Source organism: Diorhabda sublineata, chromosome X, assembly GCF_026230105.1.
Source record: "Diorhabda sublineata isolate icDioSubl1.1 chromosome X, icDioSubl1.1, whole genome shotgun sequence".
NCBI classification, from domain to species: domain Eukaryota; kingdom Metazoa; phylum Arthropoda; class Insecta; order Coleoptera; family Chrysomelidae; genus Diorhabda; species Diorhabda sublineata.
The window spans coordinates 2265033-2284597 of NC_079485.1; the positions used below are offsets into that span (position 1 = coordinate 2265033).

The 19565-nt window shown below is 30.8% G+C and overlaps 1 protein-coding gene across 1 annotated transcript in view; it reads left to right on the plus strand.

Moving 5' to 3' along the window:
- The first annotated feature begins 251 nt into the window (after positions 1–251).
- LOC130451619 (hemicentin-1-like) overlaps positions 252–19565 on the plus strand; it is a 321757-nt gene continuing 302443 nt past the window's right edge. The window contains exon 1 of the mRNA XM_056790757.1: positions 252–632. Coding sequence (XP_056646735.1) covers positions 542–632 — 91 coding nt within the window. The 5' untranslated portion in view covers positions 252–541. The remainder of the gene's footprint in view (positions 633–19565) is intronic.

Below are 19565 nucleotides of genomic sequence, written 5' to 3' on the forward strand. Positions count from 1 at the left end.
CAAACATCAAAAATAATACTCGGAACAAATGAGCCGTTGTAAAGTCCCGCTTGGTTCCTAAAACATTTGTGCAAGGCATTCCCAAGGTATATTACTGAATTTTTCAATTCTATTATGGCCCATCAAAATCGCGGAACACCGAAGAAACAAAAGCTAGTGAAATAATTTGTGTTTCACCAAACAGGTATGTGTATGGGCAGGCTGAGCGTGCGCCGAACCTTTTCGAACTAGAGGGGTGAAAATTCCCAGTCAGTATGTAGGGTGCTATGATTACGGTCTCATCCGAGTTTCAGAGTGCGATCGATTTTCTCTCGGAAAACTCGGAAAAGTCAGGCGCTGAATCTGCGGAACTTTGCTGGTGGCGGCCGATTTTCAAAATATGTCTTACTAACTTTTTTAAACTCGTGAAATAAACTTACATTCTTAAATAAAATAGTAAAAAACTTTCACATTGTGTTTGTGTGAATAGTAGTGGAAATGTTGTAGATGTTGAGTGAAGTGAATCGGTTTTTCTGGTGAAAATTTTCCAAATATTTTTACAATGGTCAGAGTATTTTTCCAACCGCTTATCCCTCGGATGATGTTTTTGCACTTTGTTTTCTTGATGGATTATGTTACAGCCGACAAAGAAGGTAAGTATCGCGCTTTTCAGTTCTCAGCGAAAATCAGTTTTCATTCATAATGAATTTTAAATAAAAATATGAATGAATCTGTCATAATTTTTTGTATTTGCATCTGTGTTTTTATTTTGAAAAACTGGAAAGTGTGATTAAAAAATTATAATAATGTTTCCATGATTCGAAAAGAATGACATCAAAAATTTAAGTTTGATTTTTATTACAAGGGAAACCGGTTCAAAAAACTATAAAAAGAAAATAAAGATATGTGATTATATGAATAACTATATAATATTCTCTCTATTTTATTTTAACCAGAATAATTCTTACCTAAATAAACAATAACTGCCAACTTTAAGCTGTGACATGATAAGTGTGAGGATTAGTCTAAACATTGATACTTATAATACTAATATATTTAATAATTCTAGATTACCAATAACCAACTATTTAGTATATTTTCATATTAAACTTGATGTTGTATTAAGACAAATCTCTAAATCTCTAAATTTGAAGTATATCTCAATAGTCCCAATTATTCACACGCTGTCTATTAATTATCGAAAGCTAATATAAGCCTGTAATTATATGCTATTTTAAATGATTCATTTCAATTGTTTTTATGAATCGTTCTTATTCGTTTTTTTTAGAGAAAGATCTTTTATAACGTGAAGTGAATGTTGTTGAAAGATATAGAAACAGTAGTAGAAAAACTTTTTGGTCAACTACTAACAGAGTTTGCGAATGGAGAAAACAAGAGAAGCAATTCAAACTGTTAAGTAAAGACAAAAAAATATTCTGTATAAGAAAGTATACGGAAAGCGTGAAATTAGAGCTAAAGTAGCTATGGTAATGTATTCAAAGGAAGATTAGAGGTCAAATTGAGTTATATCAAAGCTTGGAAATAAACATGGGTGTATAAAAATTCCAGAGATCAAATCGTACTAACCCTTGTGAAAAGAAGATGAACCAGATGGATATATAGAAAAATAAAGTTATGAGAAGAATATACCGCGGAATCAATACAGAAGTAGGGAGAAAGAAACTAATCAATAAATATATATAAATATATAGAAGAACAAACGGCGGAGCCAACACAAAAGTAGGGTAAAGGAAAATGATCAATAAACAAGATATAAATAAAGGTAAATCCCGGCAAAGACTGGAGAATAATAGTTCAAAGAGTTGTAGAAAGAAGATAAAGCAATAGTACCAGTCTATACACCCTGTACGACAACCTAAAAGAATTATTTTCAGTTAAATTCAAATTAACTAAGTGAATAGAAACAATTGCAATTGTGAAAATTGCATTAAAGAATATCAACTGTAATGACAATTTTTTTAGGAGATACAAAGTCAGCATGTGGAATAAAGAAGTAATAGTTCATGTCTGATTTTTTGTTGCTTTCAGAATAAATCATAATGGTATTATTTTTCTAATGTGTTAGACGGTCTGAGGATAACGTGACTTTTGGTTTTATGATCTCAAAGTGGATCAGTTTTTTGTAGTTTTCATAAAACGACATCCGCATTCGGTTGTATCGGGATATAGCGAAAGAGCTCTAAGCGTTATGATTAATCGCCGCAATTTGCTTTTTAGTTCCGATATCGAATTGGATAACTCATTTTTATTTAAACGCAAAACGTAGACGAAGAGATAGGTATTTAATAACACTATTTATGGTTTTCAAAATTCATTTCACAAAGAGTTAATTGAATATGTGTTATTATACAGGTTCAAAATATTTTACCACTAACATAAAATATAATGTTGAACAACGGATGTGAAATATATTTTTTTGTGAAATTCTCAGGATAAATTAAAAGTGGGAACAATAGTGGAAACAATATAGTGCTCATCAACAATAGTCATGGAAAAGAACTCGAAACATTCAGGAAATAGATAATAGACAAAGAAACAGTAAGAAAACCCATGAAAGATCATTTTTTATAAATTACTTATTGCTATCGTTCGATGGGTAATGCTACTGCTGCCCACCATCAAAAGAGATGGTAGAATGATCCTAAACTTATGAATACAGACAGGCTCCTAAACCTCATGAATGTACCAGCAAAATAAGTGAATAATAAAGTCCCGAGGGGATAATTTTTTTCTGATCAAATATCATTGGATTAAGATTTACAATCAACCTTGTAGAGTCTATATATTATGTTTAATTCGGAGGGTTGGAACTCAAGTAGAAGTTTATAATATTGTCTTTTCGTGTTTTGTCTGATACGTAGAAATTCTTTCATTCGAAAAAAAAATCGCTCTAAGTCAATGTGAAAAATAAAGTATCAAAACATCAAAACAAAACCGCATGTATTTCATTACAGTTTCACAAAAACCATAAAAGTAAAGTCGCTCTACCTACGCAACACATTAAGAAATAATCTTTTATAGTTATTCCCATTGGGCCAAAAACCTATCCTAAAGAGCCTATAAAAAGTTTTCATCTAAATATTCTTAGCTTGATTAAACTTCGGATTCTGTTACCAAGGCGTTATAGATGCTATGAATCAAACTACATTGAAATAGAAGGGTTTTTGATTAATATATCTATTATGGCGTTGTGTAACTCAAGAAGGCTTATAAATATCTGAACGGCAATAACAATTGTATTAACTCAGGAAATCGTATGGTGTTTCACCTCAAAGCGGACTATTTTCGTTTCATTTCAAGATTTCGATAATTCTCACGATATCTGTTTTGTTTTTTATTTTTTTGCTTATTCACTATTTTTTATTTGTGAAAACTTTGTGGAAATTCATAGTATTATTTACGTATGTGGTTTGAAAGGAGAAAATTCTGACGAGGTTAGTTCTATATGTTATAATTGTCGTAACCTTACGTGGTGTAGAAAGATGACAAGGAGACGATTAGAATATAAAGTACACGAAAACAGGTACGTGAGGAAAAATGCGAAAACCTTGTTATAAATTGAGGAAAAAAGTAATGAAGCGAATCTGCTACGGTCTTTTTTCGAGAATGAGAGCCTAATAGTGTGTCCTAACGGCACACACGTGATACTTACTTTGAAAAAAAAACAATTTAAAAAAATAATGCATTAGGGTGATTTACTAAGGGTTCTTTTATTAATAAGCGAGTATAATCGAGTAAAATAAGGAATTAATAAAATAATAATGAGCGCATTAAGAAAAGAAAATTAATATTAGGGGCGTAATTGACATTTAACTAAATATTTTATGCAGTAAATAAGTTTCATATAATATCATCGAATACAATGATTGTTGCGACAAAAAATGAGGAAACCATCTGTAGATTGCCCATGACTACAACCGGAAATAGATCAAGTTTGTGGAAAATGTGCCAAAACCTCGTTTAATGTATTTCTTTGGTACAGTTCTCTTTTTTTTTCGATACAAATACCAGAAAAAGATATAACTTCCATAAAAGCCAGGTAAGAACTTTACACGTTAACTTAGCAAACAAAAAACTATGGATTCCAATCATTCAAGTTCCGTCAAAATAACATATCTGCTTTTCTTCTGGATGGAATTTTATCCATCATGGACAGTAATAATTTGCACACGTTTCCTGTCTATCCTACTATTATAGAAACTTTTTAAAACTCTCCAAATTATTGTTGGATTCAAATTTCTCACAACAGAGTATAGTTTTACATTTTGTCGTTGTATATTTTTTTAAAATTTTGCATTCCTGCGCTTACCGAAGATTCTTCTTAAGCTATAGAATATCTATGAGTCTGCATTGTTGAATGAAGCATTGACAAGAATTCAATAGCATACGCTGGGGTATCCATTTTTCAATACAAGAAATCAATACAAAAATTACAGAATCTAATTTATTAATGAGCAAACTGCTACTGTTCGATTTACATCAATGGGAAATCAATTTAAATATAATAAAAAAATTTCAGTAATGTTTTGTAAATATACAATATGTTTATCACGCCATTGGAGAGATCTTTACTATTTTACCCATCAGATCTCATCTAAATATGAATTAATTTGAATGTTTATGTCAGTTGAATTAACGGATGCATGAAGGGGGTTTAAAAATGGAAACTTCAACGAGCTATTTAGAAGTGATATATAATTTACAACCACACTTCAGTATTGCGAATCAAAATTGATTACAAACCGTCAACAAATTGCTAATAGAAATTATTGAGTAATTTGATTAAATTTCCACTAACCCATATTAACTTGAGCAATTGTTGAACAATACAAACATATCCGGACGATCTGGATTACATTTTGTTCCATTTATTTAGATAATACAAAACACAAACAAAGTTACAGTTGTAAATTGAATTTTCGTTATTACTTGGGGAGCTTGCATGAAAATTAAAACATCAACTGAATCGAAAACATTTATTTGATACATTAAGAAGGTAAGTTTTGAAGAAATTGTGATATAACGGTAAAAATGTGGGCTCCATTTCATAGCAATTGATACCACAACTTGTGAATGCTTTTTTGATAACAATTGATTTTACCATCTTCACCAATAAACTCCCTAAATAAATTAAAAATAATTATAATAATGCATGTAAAATTGAGATATATTTATGAATGTGAATATATAATTTTGAAATATATCACAAAAACTGGTAATATAAATATTGTTAAAAGCAAGAATTTACTTGATAAACTCGATAGTCGAAGTATACGGTGATGGTTTTACATTGGAGTTGTTTACTTGACAGGTCTGAAATTGTTTCTCTCTTGGTCAGATCTGAGTTTTCAACTTTTATAATTAATAAGAAACCAATTTTATTCATATTTAATGAATGGCAAAATTATAACTATGTATCAAAATATTCTTCTATTAACTTTGGTAAGATATGATTATTTTTATATTGATATTAAATGTAGTTATAATTTTGGAACAGTTTCTAATATATAGTGAGAGCACATCAGTTATCAAATTTGTGATGTCATCGAATATATTGATTCTAAAACCTGATAAATCACATTCCTAATTGTTAAGTAATTTGGTTGAATCAGTAGAAGCATAAACATTTAAAAATATGGTGGGACACTAAAGTAATCCATAAAAAATGTTGCATCATTATTATAAATATGGTAAGCGCCCATAGTTACGTCCTCTTGGGGAGAATATTCTGATAAAAAGTACAAATCCACTACAGCCAACCACATAACTTTTAAAAATATGGCGAATGTGCAGTACCAACTTGATTGATCGGGCGATTGTCACTACGCTACACTACACGTCACATTACATGGACATACGTAATCATCCATTGAAAATTCATAATGTTCGAATGTATAATTTAGAAAATAGAAGTTCGCAACTTGAAATGCATATATCTCAGAAACGAGGGATCGTATGAGAAATTTTTGTCGCAGCATTATTTTTACGTCATCTACTCACTACCGAATTGTTTGCATAAAGTCCCGTAACACTCTGTATATTTCATTTTTTGGATAATGTAGACATTTATTTCGTTCGAAACATAATTATTTATCGCTATTTGAAACAAAGTTGAAGAGGAGATCCATTTGAAGTGGCAGATGTATGGTATGAAAATCAATTTATGACTAGTCTCAATTCAATTCCAATCTCACTTCCAAAATTCAAAGCTTCAGTAATTTTTCCATTTAGAACCACTGATTCCACTTCTTTGACCTCCTCTGCACCACTATGATGATTCCCTTCCTGAAGTAACTTCATACTGACAAATAAACGGCGCGACTACAAAAAATCCTTTAGAAAAATACAATCAAAATTCAAACCAAAAACTATTGACTTTGAGCTATAAGTCAAACTCAAAGAAAGAGGCTCTGAGCTACGCAGATGTGAATGAAATGGTGCAGTGTAATAAGTTCGTGAGTTATAACTAAATACCCTAAATATGGACTACATTGAGCAAGTAAAATAAGCAATAGTTATTTATATTATTGAATATTATAATAATATTGGATCAACTATTTTTGAACTACATACAACAATTGTCATATTTATTCATTCCCACTATATATTTCGTCACTCTGTTTATAATTATAATTAAGAGACTCTCTTGAAGTTTCTTGTGTACCAGAAAAAACTAAATGTGAATTGTTGAAGGTGGATAATGTAAAACGTAGATGCTTGTACGAAGTGACGTATTTATAAGGGAATTTGCAAATGAGGAATGCAATTAAACTTTTTATTATGGTTTGCTAACATTATTAGAATTTCTTGTAGAAATGCACCCGAACAACGCAGTGAACATAAAAAAGTTGATTTCATTCTTCTAACGTTGTTTAAACATGATGTCAAGAATATTAAGTAGCGTTAATTTAATTATGTCTTTAATCAGCATGCATAAAATTCGATGAATATTATGAGGAAATTTGGAAGGTACTTTATTTTTTATAGTATTTGTAATATCTGTGATAAAATTCGTGAAATAAATTATCTTGTTTATCTATGTTTGTTGGCACAAGTTCATATTACTGTAACAAGAATATTTTAATATACAAAGGCTAATGAAATACATCAAATTCATAAGCTGGTCAATATGATGGAACTAGTATTCACAAACATTTTCTGGAATACTTACAGTTTAAAATATTTTCAAGATTCAGTGTTTTATTGGTCCTTTTTGAATGTAACTAGTGTAAATTTCAGATTCAATACAACTACTAATTTACCGTATACCTAGAGGTCAACATCAAATTAGACGTATAGACAAAACAGTGTAATGAAAGAAGAATACATTATTGATTTAAAGGTTACAAGTTGGAGAAAAATCAACACCACGCCATCAAATGTTTATCTCACTCCATTTACAATTTTCTACCAAGCGGCAGTGAATTTCATAACAAAATGGTTCTTGCCGTAAAGGCATTTTATGATATTTCAATGCACTTTAGGAACTATCAGCTACATGAAAATATCATTCCGAAATCAATGAAGACGTTTAAGGATTAGTCGCTTAAATTCGAACCATTATAGCGACTTTTCTCGTTTATGTGGCGATATCTCTTTTTCGTTATGGTATAAGAAAGCAGTATGGTGAATAGATAGACGTTAGTTAAATGAACAGATCAATGATTTGAATGAAAAAAGTATTTGTTGAATGGTGCAGAAATATGAAAAGCACATATGGATTGGAAAATATTATAAGCCTTTTAAATATAAATTACTATTCACTTATTAATTAATAGTTTCGTTTTTGTAATGTGAAATAGCAGAGAAAATCTACATTCGAATACTGCGAATCCTATACAAACAGCTACTTTCCCCATTCTATTTTTTTGTAAAGAATTATTATTGATCTGCTTGATTATGATTTCCATTTCATCTGAACCCAGCTGGAAGCCAGTTGATACTTTTCAGCTCCAAAATGTCGGTTGATATTTCAATCGATATTCTTATCACGTAGCCAATTTCAAGTAATCTTTGATAATAACTCCAATTTACTGTAACTGTCTCCTGAGCTTAGTTAAACATCTGTGTATTTTCATACACAATAGACCAATTATGGAAATACTTATCACAGCGACAAATTTTACTGAATTATTAATTTTTATTATTATTAAAAATAGCTAGGAGTATATGAAAACATGAGTAACACACTGCTATTGGTGCAGTTAAAATGTCACCTGAGTTAGTTGTCGAATAATTGTCTCCATTGGTAGCGGCTTTTCCATATTATCATCCTGCTGATAAGAACATTAAGGAGGTATTTCTTCCATATGATTCACATCGACTAATCATGTTTCTTCTCTCTCGATACCAAAGCAAAAAAGATGAGAATCAAATTAAGGAGGACCACTTCCACATCTACTGATTACTGAATATTATGATTTGCCTGTTGTTATAAACTGTTCGAACTATTATCTCTGCAACTCATCTAAATTTTGTTAAAATACTTGAAATGTGCGAGCAGATTTTTATTGGAAATATACAAACTTCAAAAAGTATTATCTTAGATGCACGATACTAATTATTATATTCAATTTCATTACCAATAAAACAAGCTGTGTTCGAATTGTTTTTCCAAAAAAAATCGACAAATCTCTTACACAAACATATTGTATATACGAAATGGGTGAGTAAATTGATCATTTCCAAAACTCAAATTTCAATTCCGTGTAGATAATACTTTAATTTTGATACTGTCATTGATGGAGTTCTGTTTTCATTGTGTGTTACAAACTTGTAATTTGTAGCAACGTTGGGCTGCATCTCTCGTTTTGTGTTGAATTGGCGAATCTTTTAGAAAGGTCGAATCAGGGAAAAATTTTGATCAAGAGCACACGTTTTTCACTGGCACAAATCATTTTTATAGGCTAAGAAAACGTTGTGGATGAACCGGGAGATGTTCAACGCGTTTAAAGTGTGAGAGCTATTGTGAAATCGGACCATCGCTTAACAATTAGGGTAAGTTAACAGTTAAATTTAAATATTTTCAATTTACAGCAAACTGTATGGTATCCATATTTAATCCAACGTATTTAATTGAAATGGAAATATGAACAGCTGCATTATACATTATATATATATCTACCTGCATCCTCCTCATCAATCTCTCTCAGTAACTACAATCGTACAATTCATTGAGAGACCTTATGATGATTTTCCTGCATTTCATACACATTGGATAACCGCGATAATTTTTATGCCTTATCAATCATACTTTAGACCGAATCTTTTACTCATAGTGTGACAGACTTGTGATTTATTGTTCCAATTAACCACGTTTTCATTTGTTGTATTGGAAGTTATGTGGATAAAAGGAATGAAAATCCATTTAGAAAATTACTTGGTGTTATTGGTATGTTATCACATAGCAGACTATTTGTGATGTGATAAGTTATTTCAAAGTATGTGTGTAGTGTCATACTATGTATAAAAGTATTCATCCTAAAATCAGTGTATAATGTTAAGCCAAATTATTAGTGGCGGAAACATCACTCATCTGCCGGTATGTTTTTGACATGTGATTCCATCTATCTCTCTCACATAGTGCTCTTAAAAAAAGCCATGAGCCTTTTCGGTTAACAATTTCCAATAGCTGTAGTAATTTGTACATAAATGTTTCCCAGTCATCATTGAGGTGATTAGTCTTATTATGATAGGAGTTTTATGTTTTTTATAGTTCATTTTTCATAAAATTGAGCAATGTTTATGAAGATAAATGAACAGACATGATATCTACTTATAAAAAGTTAGAAATATTGAGTAGTATAGAGGGTGTCTCATCGTCTCATATGACGATTTCCAATGTTCACCTTGTTCATTAAATAATCAAAGGAAAAGCATACTCTTTGAGACCTTCTTTTGGCTCAGATGGAGGAACAAGTCGGTCTGCAATTTATAACATCGTCTTTTGAAGCAATTTTTTTCCACATAAATTCGCATCTGATGTCGGCATTAATAGCTCGACCATAGGGAATGATTTCTTTATAATTCGACCAGACACACAATACTTTTCACTCGAATCGACCTTTCTTTGTGACGGGATCTGGTAATTATCCTTCGTCTAACCAATGATTTTCCATGCTCCAGTTATTTAAACAAATCCAGGCAAGGAAATGTTTACACACCTCTTCTCGACGTTTCGCTTTAATGTCGGCTAATTCGTGTCGCATTATTCGATAATTTTCATAGATCTTACCTAATGATTTCAAGTAGCGATGGATGGTACCTTTAGAGCGTACAAGGACTTCCCATAACCGGCTAGCGCTGGTACTAGGTTGATTTTCTACTATTTCCCTAGTAATTTCAATATTCCACGCAAGTGGACGACTTGAGTACGAATGATCTTTAAGCGTCAATTCCCCACTATTAAAACGATTGGAATTCACTTGATTTCATGTATATCATACTAAAATGGGATGTATATATTCAATAACTTCATCTATCTTCATCCTTTCAGGTATTAGTTGGATCAGGTTCCTCATGTAACCAATGTTTCCATTTTTCCTATCTTCTATCATTTAATCTCAAGTTCTTCTTCTTCTCGTGCCGTCTTCTCATTGAAGGTTGGCGACCACGTCTTCAAATGCGTCTCCGTCCCTCGCAACATGAAACAAATTCTCCGACGCTGTATTATGTTTTGTAGCAGTAGGTATTTGTCGTTGCGTAAGATGTGTCCTGTGTAAGATGTTTTTCTTGGTTTAATAATTGTTAACAGTGTTCTTTTGCGACCAATGCGTCTTAGTACTTCGTCGTTGGTGGTTGGGGATTCAATCTCAACTAGAGTTTTGCTTTTTTTAATCTTATCTTCCTTCTATATATTTTATATCTGCATAATGACGTTCTTGTATAAAATAATATATACATAATATTCATTTCAATTCTTCATGATATTTGTAGGCACTCACTTTCATTCATCAACTAAAAGATAGTTTACTTCTCATGCTTCAAAACCCTCAAATGACTACCCCATATTCATAAACTTAAGGATGCGACATATTTTGGAAAAGTGATATAACTTTTTTCAGTAAACTGGATGGAACAATGAGTCTATATTGAAGCGAACATTTTTATCTGTAAGTTTATATATCAAATTCCAAATTGCATTTCGTTCCTTGATATTTTCTTGAAAAGTTTTTCATGCATATAACGTCAAGGAATCAAGAAATCTCCCAATTTATTGAAACCTGGTCTGGAAGAATCTATGAACAGATCACCGGTGGCAATCTACTTCTTCGTTCAGTGAACATGTGCTTTCAAAGCTTCTCCATATTCATGTCGTAATCTATTGTAAATACAGAATGTATCAACAGATCACACAAATCAATTCAAAGTTTAACTAAAAATAACCGCTATAGTCATTCTAAGACGTAAAATCGCAGCATAGAATTCTATTTATTTCTTAAAGTAACTTTGTGTAAAGTGTATCGAGTCAAGATCTTTATTACTGAGTTTGATTTCCCTTAAAAGCCTACAACTGGAGAATTATTAGGAGGCTAAATAAATATTTTTCTTAGTTCCGCTCGTAATAAAAAATATTCAGAGCTTCTGTAATATCAATGTTTCATGGGAGTTTCTTAGTTAATTTCATGTAATTCATCTGAGATAAAGCTTTTATCCTGAGATCCTTAATCAACGCGGAATAAGAGATTTTTCCTTAATTCATATTTAATATATTTATTCCCAGTGAGAATAGAGAGATAGTATAAGATTTATGGTTTTCTTAAGCTACGTATCAACTATGGAAAGTCCCGTGACTAGTTTATAGGATAAGTTAGTTGGACTGATTTATTTGCGATTGTGCACTAAGTACAATATATTAGGTATTTATAAAAAATATTAAGTTCACGATTCTAATTTATGAGTTGCATAAAACATTATAACCATTATCGCATAACTAAAATGAAGATACAAATAGTTATTTTCTATTATTTAAATCTAACAACTGGTACCTAGCGTTCCTCTCAGACTAAAATAAAATATGTATATATAAAAAATTACTACAGCAAACCGTCACAATCTAAACTAATCTTGGAAAGACTTTTCCAAGATAGGTGGATTGCTACAAATAGTCCTACAGTTTGGCCCCATAGATCTCCTGACACAACTCCCCTAGACTTTTACTTTTGGGGTTATGTCAAAAACGAGGTCTATAGAAAAAGATATACGAATCAGGCCGAACTTAAAGATAGTATCAGACATCGACGGCAGAACCGTTTTAAAATCTGTACTAAAGTGTACTAAAGAATACTGGGAAATGTATTGAACAAAACGGTGATATTGCATATTTAATGTAGTTTGTATTTGTTTTTTTAAACTGTAATAAAATATTTAGATTATACTTGAGTTTTATCTCAATCAACTTGTTACAAATATAAATATCTACAGCCAATTTGTTAGAGAGATGAATAAGTTGGTTATATTTATGTTTAAACTAATGCTGTATAAGAGCTTTTATATTGTGTGAATAATTTGGAAAATTTGAGCCAAAAATATACAGGTTGTTCTATTAAAAAATATTCTCTTTTTCCGATTTACTTATATAAACGTTGTGGGACTGTGGCAAAATATATATTTGATCTATTATTTGAGAAAAACTGTTGTATGGAAAATTGTACTAGAAAAGCAGAGAGCTTCGTCTAGGGTAATTGAGAAAGGTTTTTCTAGGTAAAGTATTCTGACTCCGTTCCCCGGAACTATTTTCTTCCACAAAATATAATGTCGCATCCGATATTTCAAAACGTTGATAACATTTTATAACAGAAATGTAGAAACATTTCGTAAATTGGAATGAACTCCATTGTGAAATTTTGAGATTCGTTAGTGAGATTGTAGCTCCAACGTGTTGCTGTTTGTTAAAGACAAATAACAAATAGTTCAAAGACGGTTTAAACCCTTTGTATGGGCGAACTGACATATTGTGTGCAATGTGCTCGAAATGAGATTATATGACCAGCTATCGATTGTAACACTACATTTAAACTACGTGAACTTGTTCTCAACTGAGATAAGGCAGCAAGCTTGTAATTAGTTCTTAAGTTCGAATTACGGAAATTTGATATTGAACGGCTTTAAATCGACGATCGTTAATTTTGGCAAATGGGACGACGTCACGCAAAGAGGAGATTTATCAGTTTGTCAGGAAGGTCGAACTATTTAAATTACAATATAATAGAGCAGTCTTATTGAACCAATTGATTGATAAATAGTACAGATTCAGCTTAAATTATATTGATTATATATGTTAATACTTCCTAGTCTTCTAATATAAGTGATGTGTGCCGCACAAAATTTGGTTTATCAAAGAATTAATGGTATTCTGAATTGAAATTTGTTAATTATAGTTTATTCAAGGATCGTTGGAGAAAATATGGAAAAATGACAAACAAACGAAAAATTGTGTGTATGAGATGGCTCGAAGTAGAAATAGTCGGCGGATATAAAAGAAGCAGATGTGCATTGTTGCCCCTTTTATGGACAATAAATAAACCCACTTTCGTCCAATTTTGAAAATTGCTTTACTTCAAATATTGTATGTAATTGTCTAATACTGAGTATCAAATTGTATGAATTTTCTTGGTGTCGTCTAAATACTCATACATTGTTTAATACTACTAGAATAGAATTTTTCTGTTTAACCTAAAATGTTTTAGTTGTTTCGCGTAATCTATATATAGTTGATCACCGGAATATATTTTAGAAACTTGAAATGGTCAATTCCTTTTTCGCGCAATTCCTATTCGAATCAACAAACTATTAAGATGTTTTTGCATGGGTGAAGGAGGAATTGTGGAGTGGCAAATTTCGTAAATAAAGGAATAATATAGAGAACCTTTGTCTAGTGTAGTAATAGTCAATATCTGCTTTCAAATAGAAGTCATTCTAGCTGTTTTTAAACATAAAATAAGGATAAATTGTCAAATTAAATAGTTATATCCACAAATATCACTTCATTACGTGATTTTTTAAGTAACTTTGAGCGACATGTAAATAAATACTGGTCCAATTAACATTTTGGAACAGATTTGATATAACCAGCAGCATTTCAGTGTGGACACGGTAACGGTGAGCTTTAATTACTTCAACAAAAAGTGGTTACACCCAAGTGCTTCAAAACATGCAAGAATCTACGTTGATATTGTCAGAAAATGAGCAGTGTTGTAAAATTTTCAAATGAACTGAGTATTAATTTTAAAATCTTGAAAAACATTGATCTTTGTAATACCAAGCTGTTCTTGAATCTTTTGATCATGACTGAACATAAGAATTTTCACTCAATAATTTTATCCATTCCCTATGATCCTTCTCTGGTTTTATTTCAGTTTTTATCATTTTTCTTGTATTTTTATTTCAGTTGATGAAGATTAGAAGTAGAGCTCATATACTAAATTTAGAATTTATGTTTTATTACATGTTTGAATTATATTTATCAACATGTCTTTGCAAATAATAATTATGCCATGATATGAAAGTAATAACCCAGTTGTTGATGAGAATATAAAAAAATACATAATTCTCCATCTGCCAGTAGATATAAAACATTCAGGAGGTTGAGGAAAGTATTTTTCATCAAAGGAGAAAGTTTTCGGTTATGTGAGTTCGTAACTGAGGTGAATAAAAATTATTATTTCCTTAATCCGTCCAAAACAGATATTCGCCCCAATCCAAATGGCTAAAACTTCTTAGTACGTCACTTATGATCAAAGCTAGGAGTTGAATTGATGGATCAGACTTCATTTTCGTTATTCAGCATCATCCACATTAATATGATTTAATATTCTTTGCATAATGACACACCTTTAGTTATGGAAAATCTGACAACTAGGCTCGAAATGTTGTGACCGTAAGTATGTAGCGTCTGTACCTAAACAATGTCAAAGCGGATACAGTTCATTCTCTACCCATTCATCCCTTTTTTGAGGTATCACCGTATGCTAATGAACCGTCGTGGAACAAAGCCTTTTTTAATGTTGAAATACAATAGAAGGTAGAGTAAGGTAATTTAAAGCCTTCCCTAATTGTTTGTTAAATATTAAAATTTCAATAGTACGTTAACTGAGCTAACTTAATTAGTTTTAATCAAAAGAATGGGTGAATAATGTAATATTGTATGAAAGACAATTTACATGGTCAATTTGATTTTTGACATTGACACAAATAAAAATATTAATTTATATGTCACAGAATTCCAAAGTATGGCATACTATAACTATGAATTGTTTCAATTCTGCTAGTTTTTGTTTTATTTTGTAGTTTTTCAAAACAAAAACAACTTTGTAATGGTCACTACAGAAAGAACTCAATAACTAGAAATACAATTCGGGAATTCCATAAATGTGAATTACTGTGTGTTGAAAAGTTCATTCCAAGCATGAAATATTTTATATACTTTGCATTAAGCGTCTAGTGCTGGAGAAACCATTAAACTCTTCGTTGATTTTGGAACGTGGGAAGAATGTTGAATGACATTAAATAAAATTTAGGCGTCTGTGAAGAAATGTTAATTGTGATTCCTAAACATATATATTAATAAGTGTTAAGGCATGTCAAATATGCATCAATTTACATCGATCACATGAAATGACTATGGAGGAAAAAATACCCCAGCGATTCTTATAACCCAACTACTAAAATAAATATTTTTCGGTACCGAGAAAATGATAAAATAGACTGTACGCAACGTAACCATGGAAAGAAGTAATTGTCTTATGGGTATCCTATGATAACATATTTTTGTTTTGTAATCTAATTGTCTGGTCTATTGTCTATTCACTTTTGATTATCAAAATTATTTTCCATTTCTGAAAAATATGCTCAAGTGTGATAAAAAGTTTTCATCAATTTTTTTGGTGTTATATACACAATATCTGCCAAAATCTCCCCAATCTCACATGCAATAGCAGTCAAGCTACATACGTTAGGGGAAATCTACATTATTTTGCTATTAGTGACTGTGAACACTCATGGTTTGGGTAAACGACCTTTTTCAATCCCTAATTTCACATTCCACCACAAACACAAAGACTTCAAATTATGAATAGAGCCCATAACACTCCGGATTCTGGAATAAAAAGCACTTTATATTTTCCATATTGAGATATTACTTTAAATGTTCAGATGAATATAATAAGATCAGCATAAGTTGAGAAAAGTGATAAATCCATTTTACTCTTGATCAGAAACTCAGAATTAGTTAATTAATTGCACAATACTCAAAAATTTCAATAATAATCAATTTGAAATTTCAAATGAAAGATAACCTACAGTTATACGCTATTATTATATCCCCCGTTTCATGCTTAAAAATAAAACACGTTTTTTGCTGAGCTCAATTATCAATAAATATTGCAACGATATACTTCATCTTCACTTTCATGTTTTACAAGTTCGTCCACGACATAGCGATGCAGGTCCTGTTCGATTATGATGAAAGAGTCTAACGTTTGGCGAATGCACCGAGTGCGGATTTCGTGGAAGTGAGACGGATGCCTTTTATATTGTTTTTCTACATGTTTTTATTTATAAAACAATGATTTGCTCACATTATTTTTAGAACCAATTCTTAGGAAGGCATTTCCATTTCTTTGTCCACTTCCTAGTATTATTCAAGAGATTCTTTTGGGTATAAATACTAGTTTGTTTATCAGTTGAAGACAGTATATAATAAGAGTAGTGTGATGCGGAAACCGAAGCTTAAAAAATATAATTTGCCGCGATGACTGAATTTCGTTTAAAATCATAATCAAAATAGCTAAAAATGGTCAAGTGTTTACTTTAGCGATGAAAAAAAATTTACTTTGATGGTATAAATGGCTTCAATTATTACTGTCATAACCTTAGAGAAGAAAAAAAAATTCAGAGAGGTCGCATTGGGATGACGGAGTCATGGTCTGGACTGCTTTTAATGAGAAGGGCAAATTGCATTTATTTCCGGTAAATCAAATGTAGTTATGTATACAATATTTTGAGATATTTCCTATTTTATTACATTGTTGGAAAAAGAAAGAATAATTTCTCTGTAAGATAACACGCCGATTCATACTGCACGCTCCATTGAACTGTGGTTTGAGGATTTCGTAATTAACATTTTCTATTGGCCAGCGATTGGTCCAGATTTTAATCTAATAGAAAATTTAAAATTATGACAAGGGAATTCTACGACCTTCAGAAGCCAGAAATCCAAAATATTGATGAGTTCAAAGAAAGAATAATACTAGATCATCGAGAAATCAGACCAGAAAGCCCGTTAATTAATCAAGTTAGGAATTTGCCTAGAAGACTGTTGGAGGTGATAACAAAAAGGCGGATCTCTTATTATTGAGGGGAACTTACTCATTAAAGAGAGAAAACTTTTGAGTTCATCGTTTTTTTGTTATTTTGTACAGAGAGGAGCTAATCCCAACAATATTGAATTTTTCAGATCAATTGTAACTAATCATTCAATTAAATACAAAATTATATTTTGTGTAACTCAAATTCCAAAATAAATGACTTAAGCTATTTCGAAGAGTTTTTTTCTTTGAATTTATATTTTTTACAAGACAATATATCCAATTTTCTAATATATAAATAATTTATAAATACAGCTTGTTTTTTCAATCCTCATGATAAATGGGATGTATAAAATTTGACCCTCCTTTACAGTGTTAGTGACGCTATACCAAACTCAAACTCATAAATTGCGATTTAGCATGAACTTACGTTCGTTCGATAAATCATCCGAAATTTATGGCTTCAGATAATGATTCAATTTTAAAATACTTATGTAACGGCAATCGGTGGTTCAGTTCTTACGAAAGAGGTAATTTTCCAGATATCGAGATGTAATGGATGCTTACCGAGTTGAATTACTAAGGAAATTATTTCTTTTGATTTATCTTCAGTAATTTGTGTTAAATCGTCTGCATACGTTTTTGTTCTCTGTTATCTTACTTACTAAACATTAATCATTAAGGGAAATAAAATGGATATTAATGAGTTTTGGTTTCAATTTTTCTTTGAAACAGAATAACGCCAGAAAGTAGAGTAAAATCCATCTCTATCATTTATATATCGACAATATTATTAACATTTAAGTTATCTTTATTTGATTGATCCTAACTACATGTAATTATAAAGAGTTTTAGTGTCTTATTATCTGAAAATTTGACCCCTATTTAGGTTTTAAGGTTTATCACAATTAAAAATTAAGCAGGGAAAACAATATGATCTATTGTTTTTATAACAATCATAAATCCAAACATTTTTCGCATAACTATTTTGAGTAGATATATTTCCTACTTACATCCTGTTTTCTACGATAATATTTTTAAGTTCACACTACCACTACACTAACACTCACAACTGACATAAAAGTGTATCTGTCTCTGAAGACGTAAACTTGGTTATCGAAACGCGCTTCAGACATTTTGTTATAGTGGTAGTATAAACAGTGCGCTCAATATGAACGTCCCCAACAGTTCCAGAAATTTCAACAAAATTTATCGAGTTAGAAACAACTTCTTCGCTCCACAAAAAACAAACAACTCATCATATTGTATTGTATTCAAATCAAATCGTCCTAGGAGTAGACAGTTCGGAAAGTCACCTCGTCACCTACTAACTACAGTATAAAATTTATGCGTTGCGCTGGACTGAATGCAACGAACTTCTGCAGTAAAATCCCGCTACTGCTTGAGATTATAAAGTTCGTCATCCTAGGTCATGGAAAGAGAACGCAGAACACGTACGTGTATCCCAGATTAATTGGAAGGCAAGGAAACACCAAAGTGGACTAACTTCAATATATTTTCCAAGCTTTCGAATACTTCTTCGTTCTTAGGAAATTATTAATTAAGAATTCCGGTGATTTTGATATTATTAAAGCTTGTGAAAATTTTTAAAATCATAGAATTCAAAATAGAAACATTTCTATCAACGTCAATTTGAATATTGAATCTTAATTAATCATTTCCCAGACGATGAATACATAAGTATTCGAAATCTCGGAAAATATATTGGAAATTAGGCCACTTTGGTATTTCCTTGCCACGTTCCCAATAGAAAATCGCTAATTATATATATATATATATATATATATATATATATATATATATATACATATTGTATATATAAATTTCTTCAATTTTTTATATTTTAGACCTTTTGATACATTAATGCATATGAATGTTTTTGATTCTAGGTCTCTTCTGTTTTAAAATTGGTTTTTTCAATAATTTTTGTAAGATAAAATTTGACATTTCGGCTTTTTTTTAAGTCTGTATCAAAATATGATATTGACACTGATAATTTGCCCATCTATTGATTGATATACAATCAATAGATCACTTACATCATGAATATCAAAATAAGAATGAAATCAAAATAGAAAATATTCTAATGAGAAAAATTAATTTTTCCTTAGTTCTTAAATCTTAAATAAGTAGCAGTACTTGATCAATCAAATTATTTGTAGTTTTATTAGAATTTACAAAATAGAACTATAAATTTTATTCAAATTATTTAGATCTTTTCATCTTTTTACATCGAAA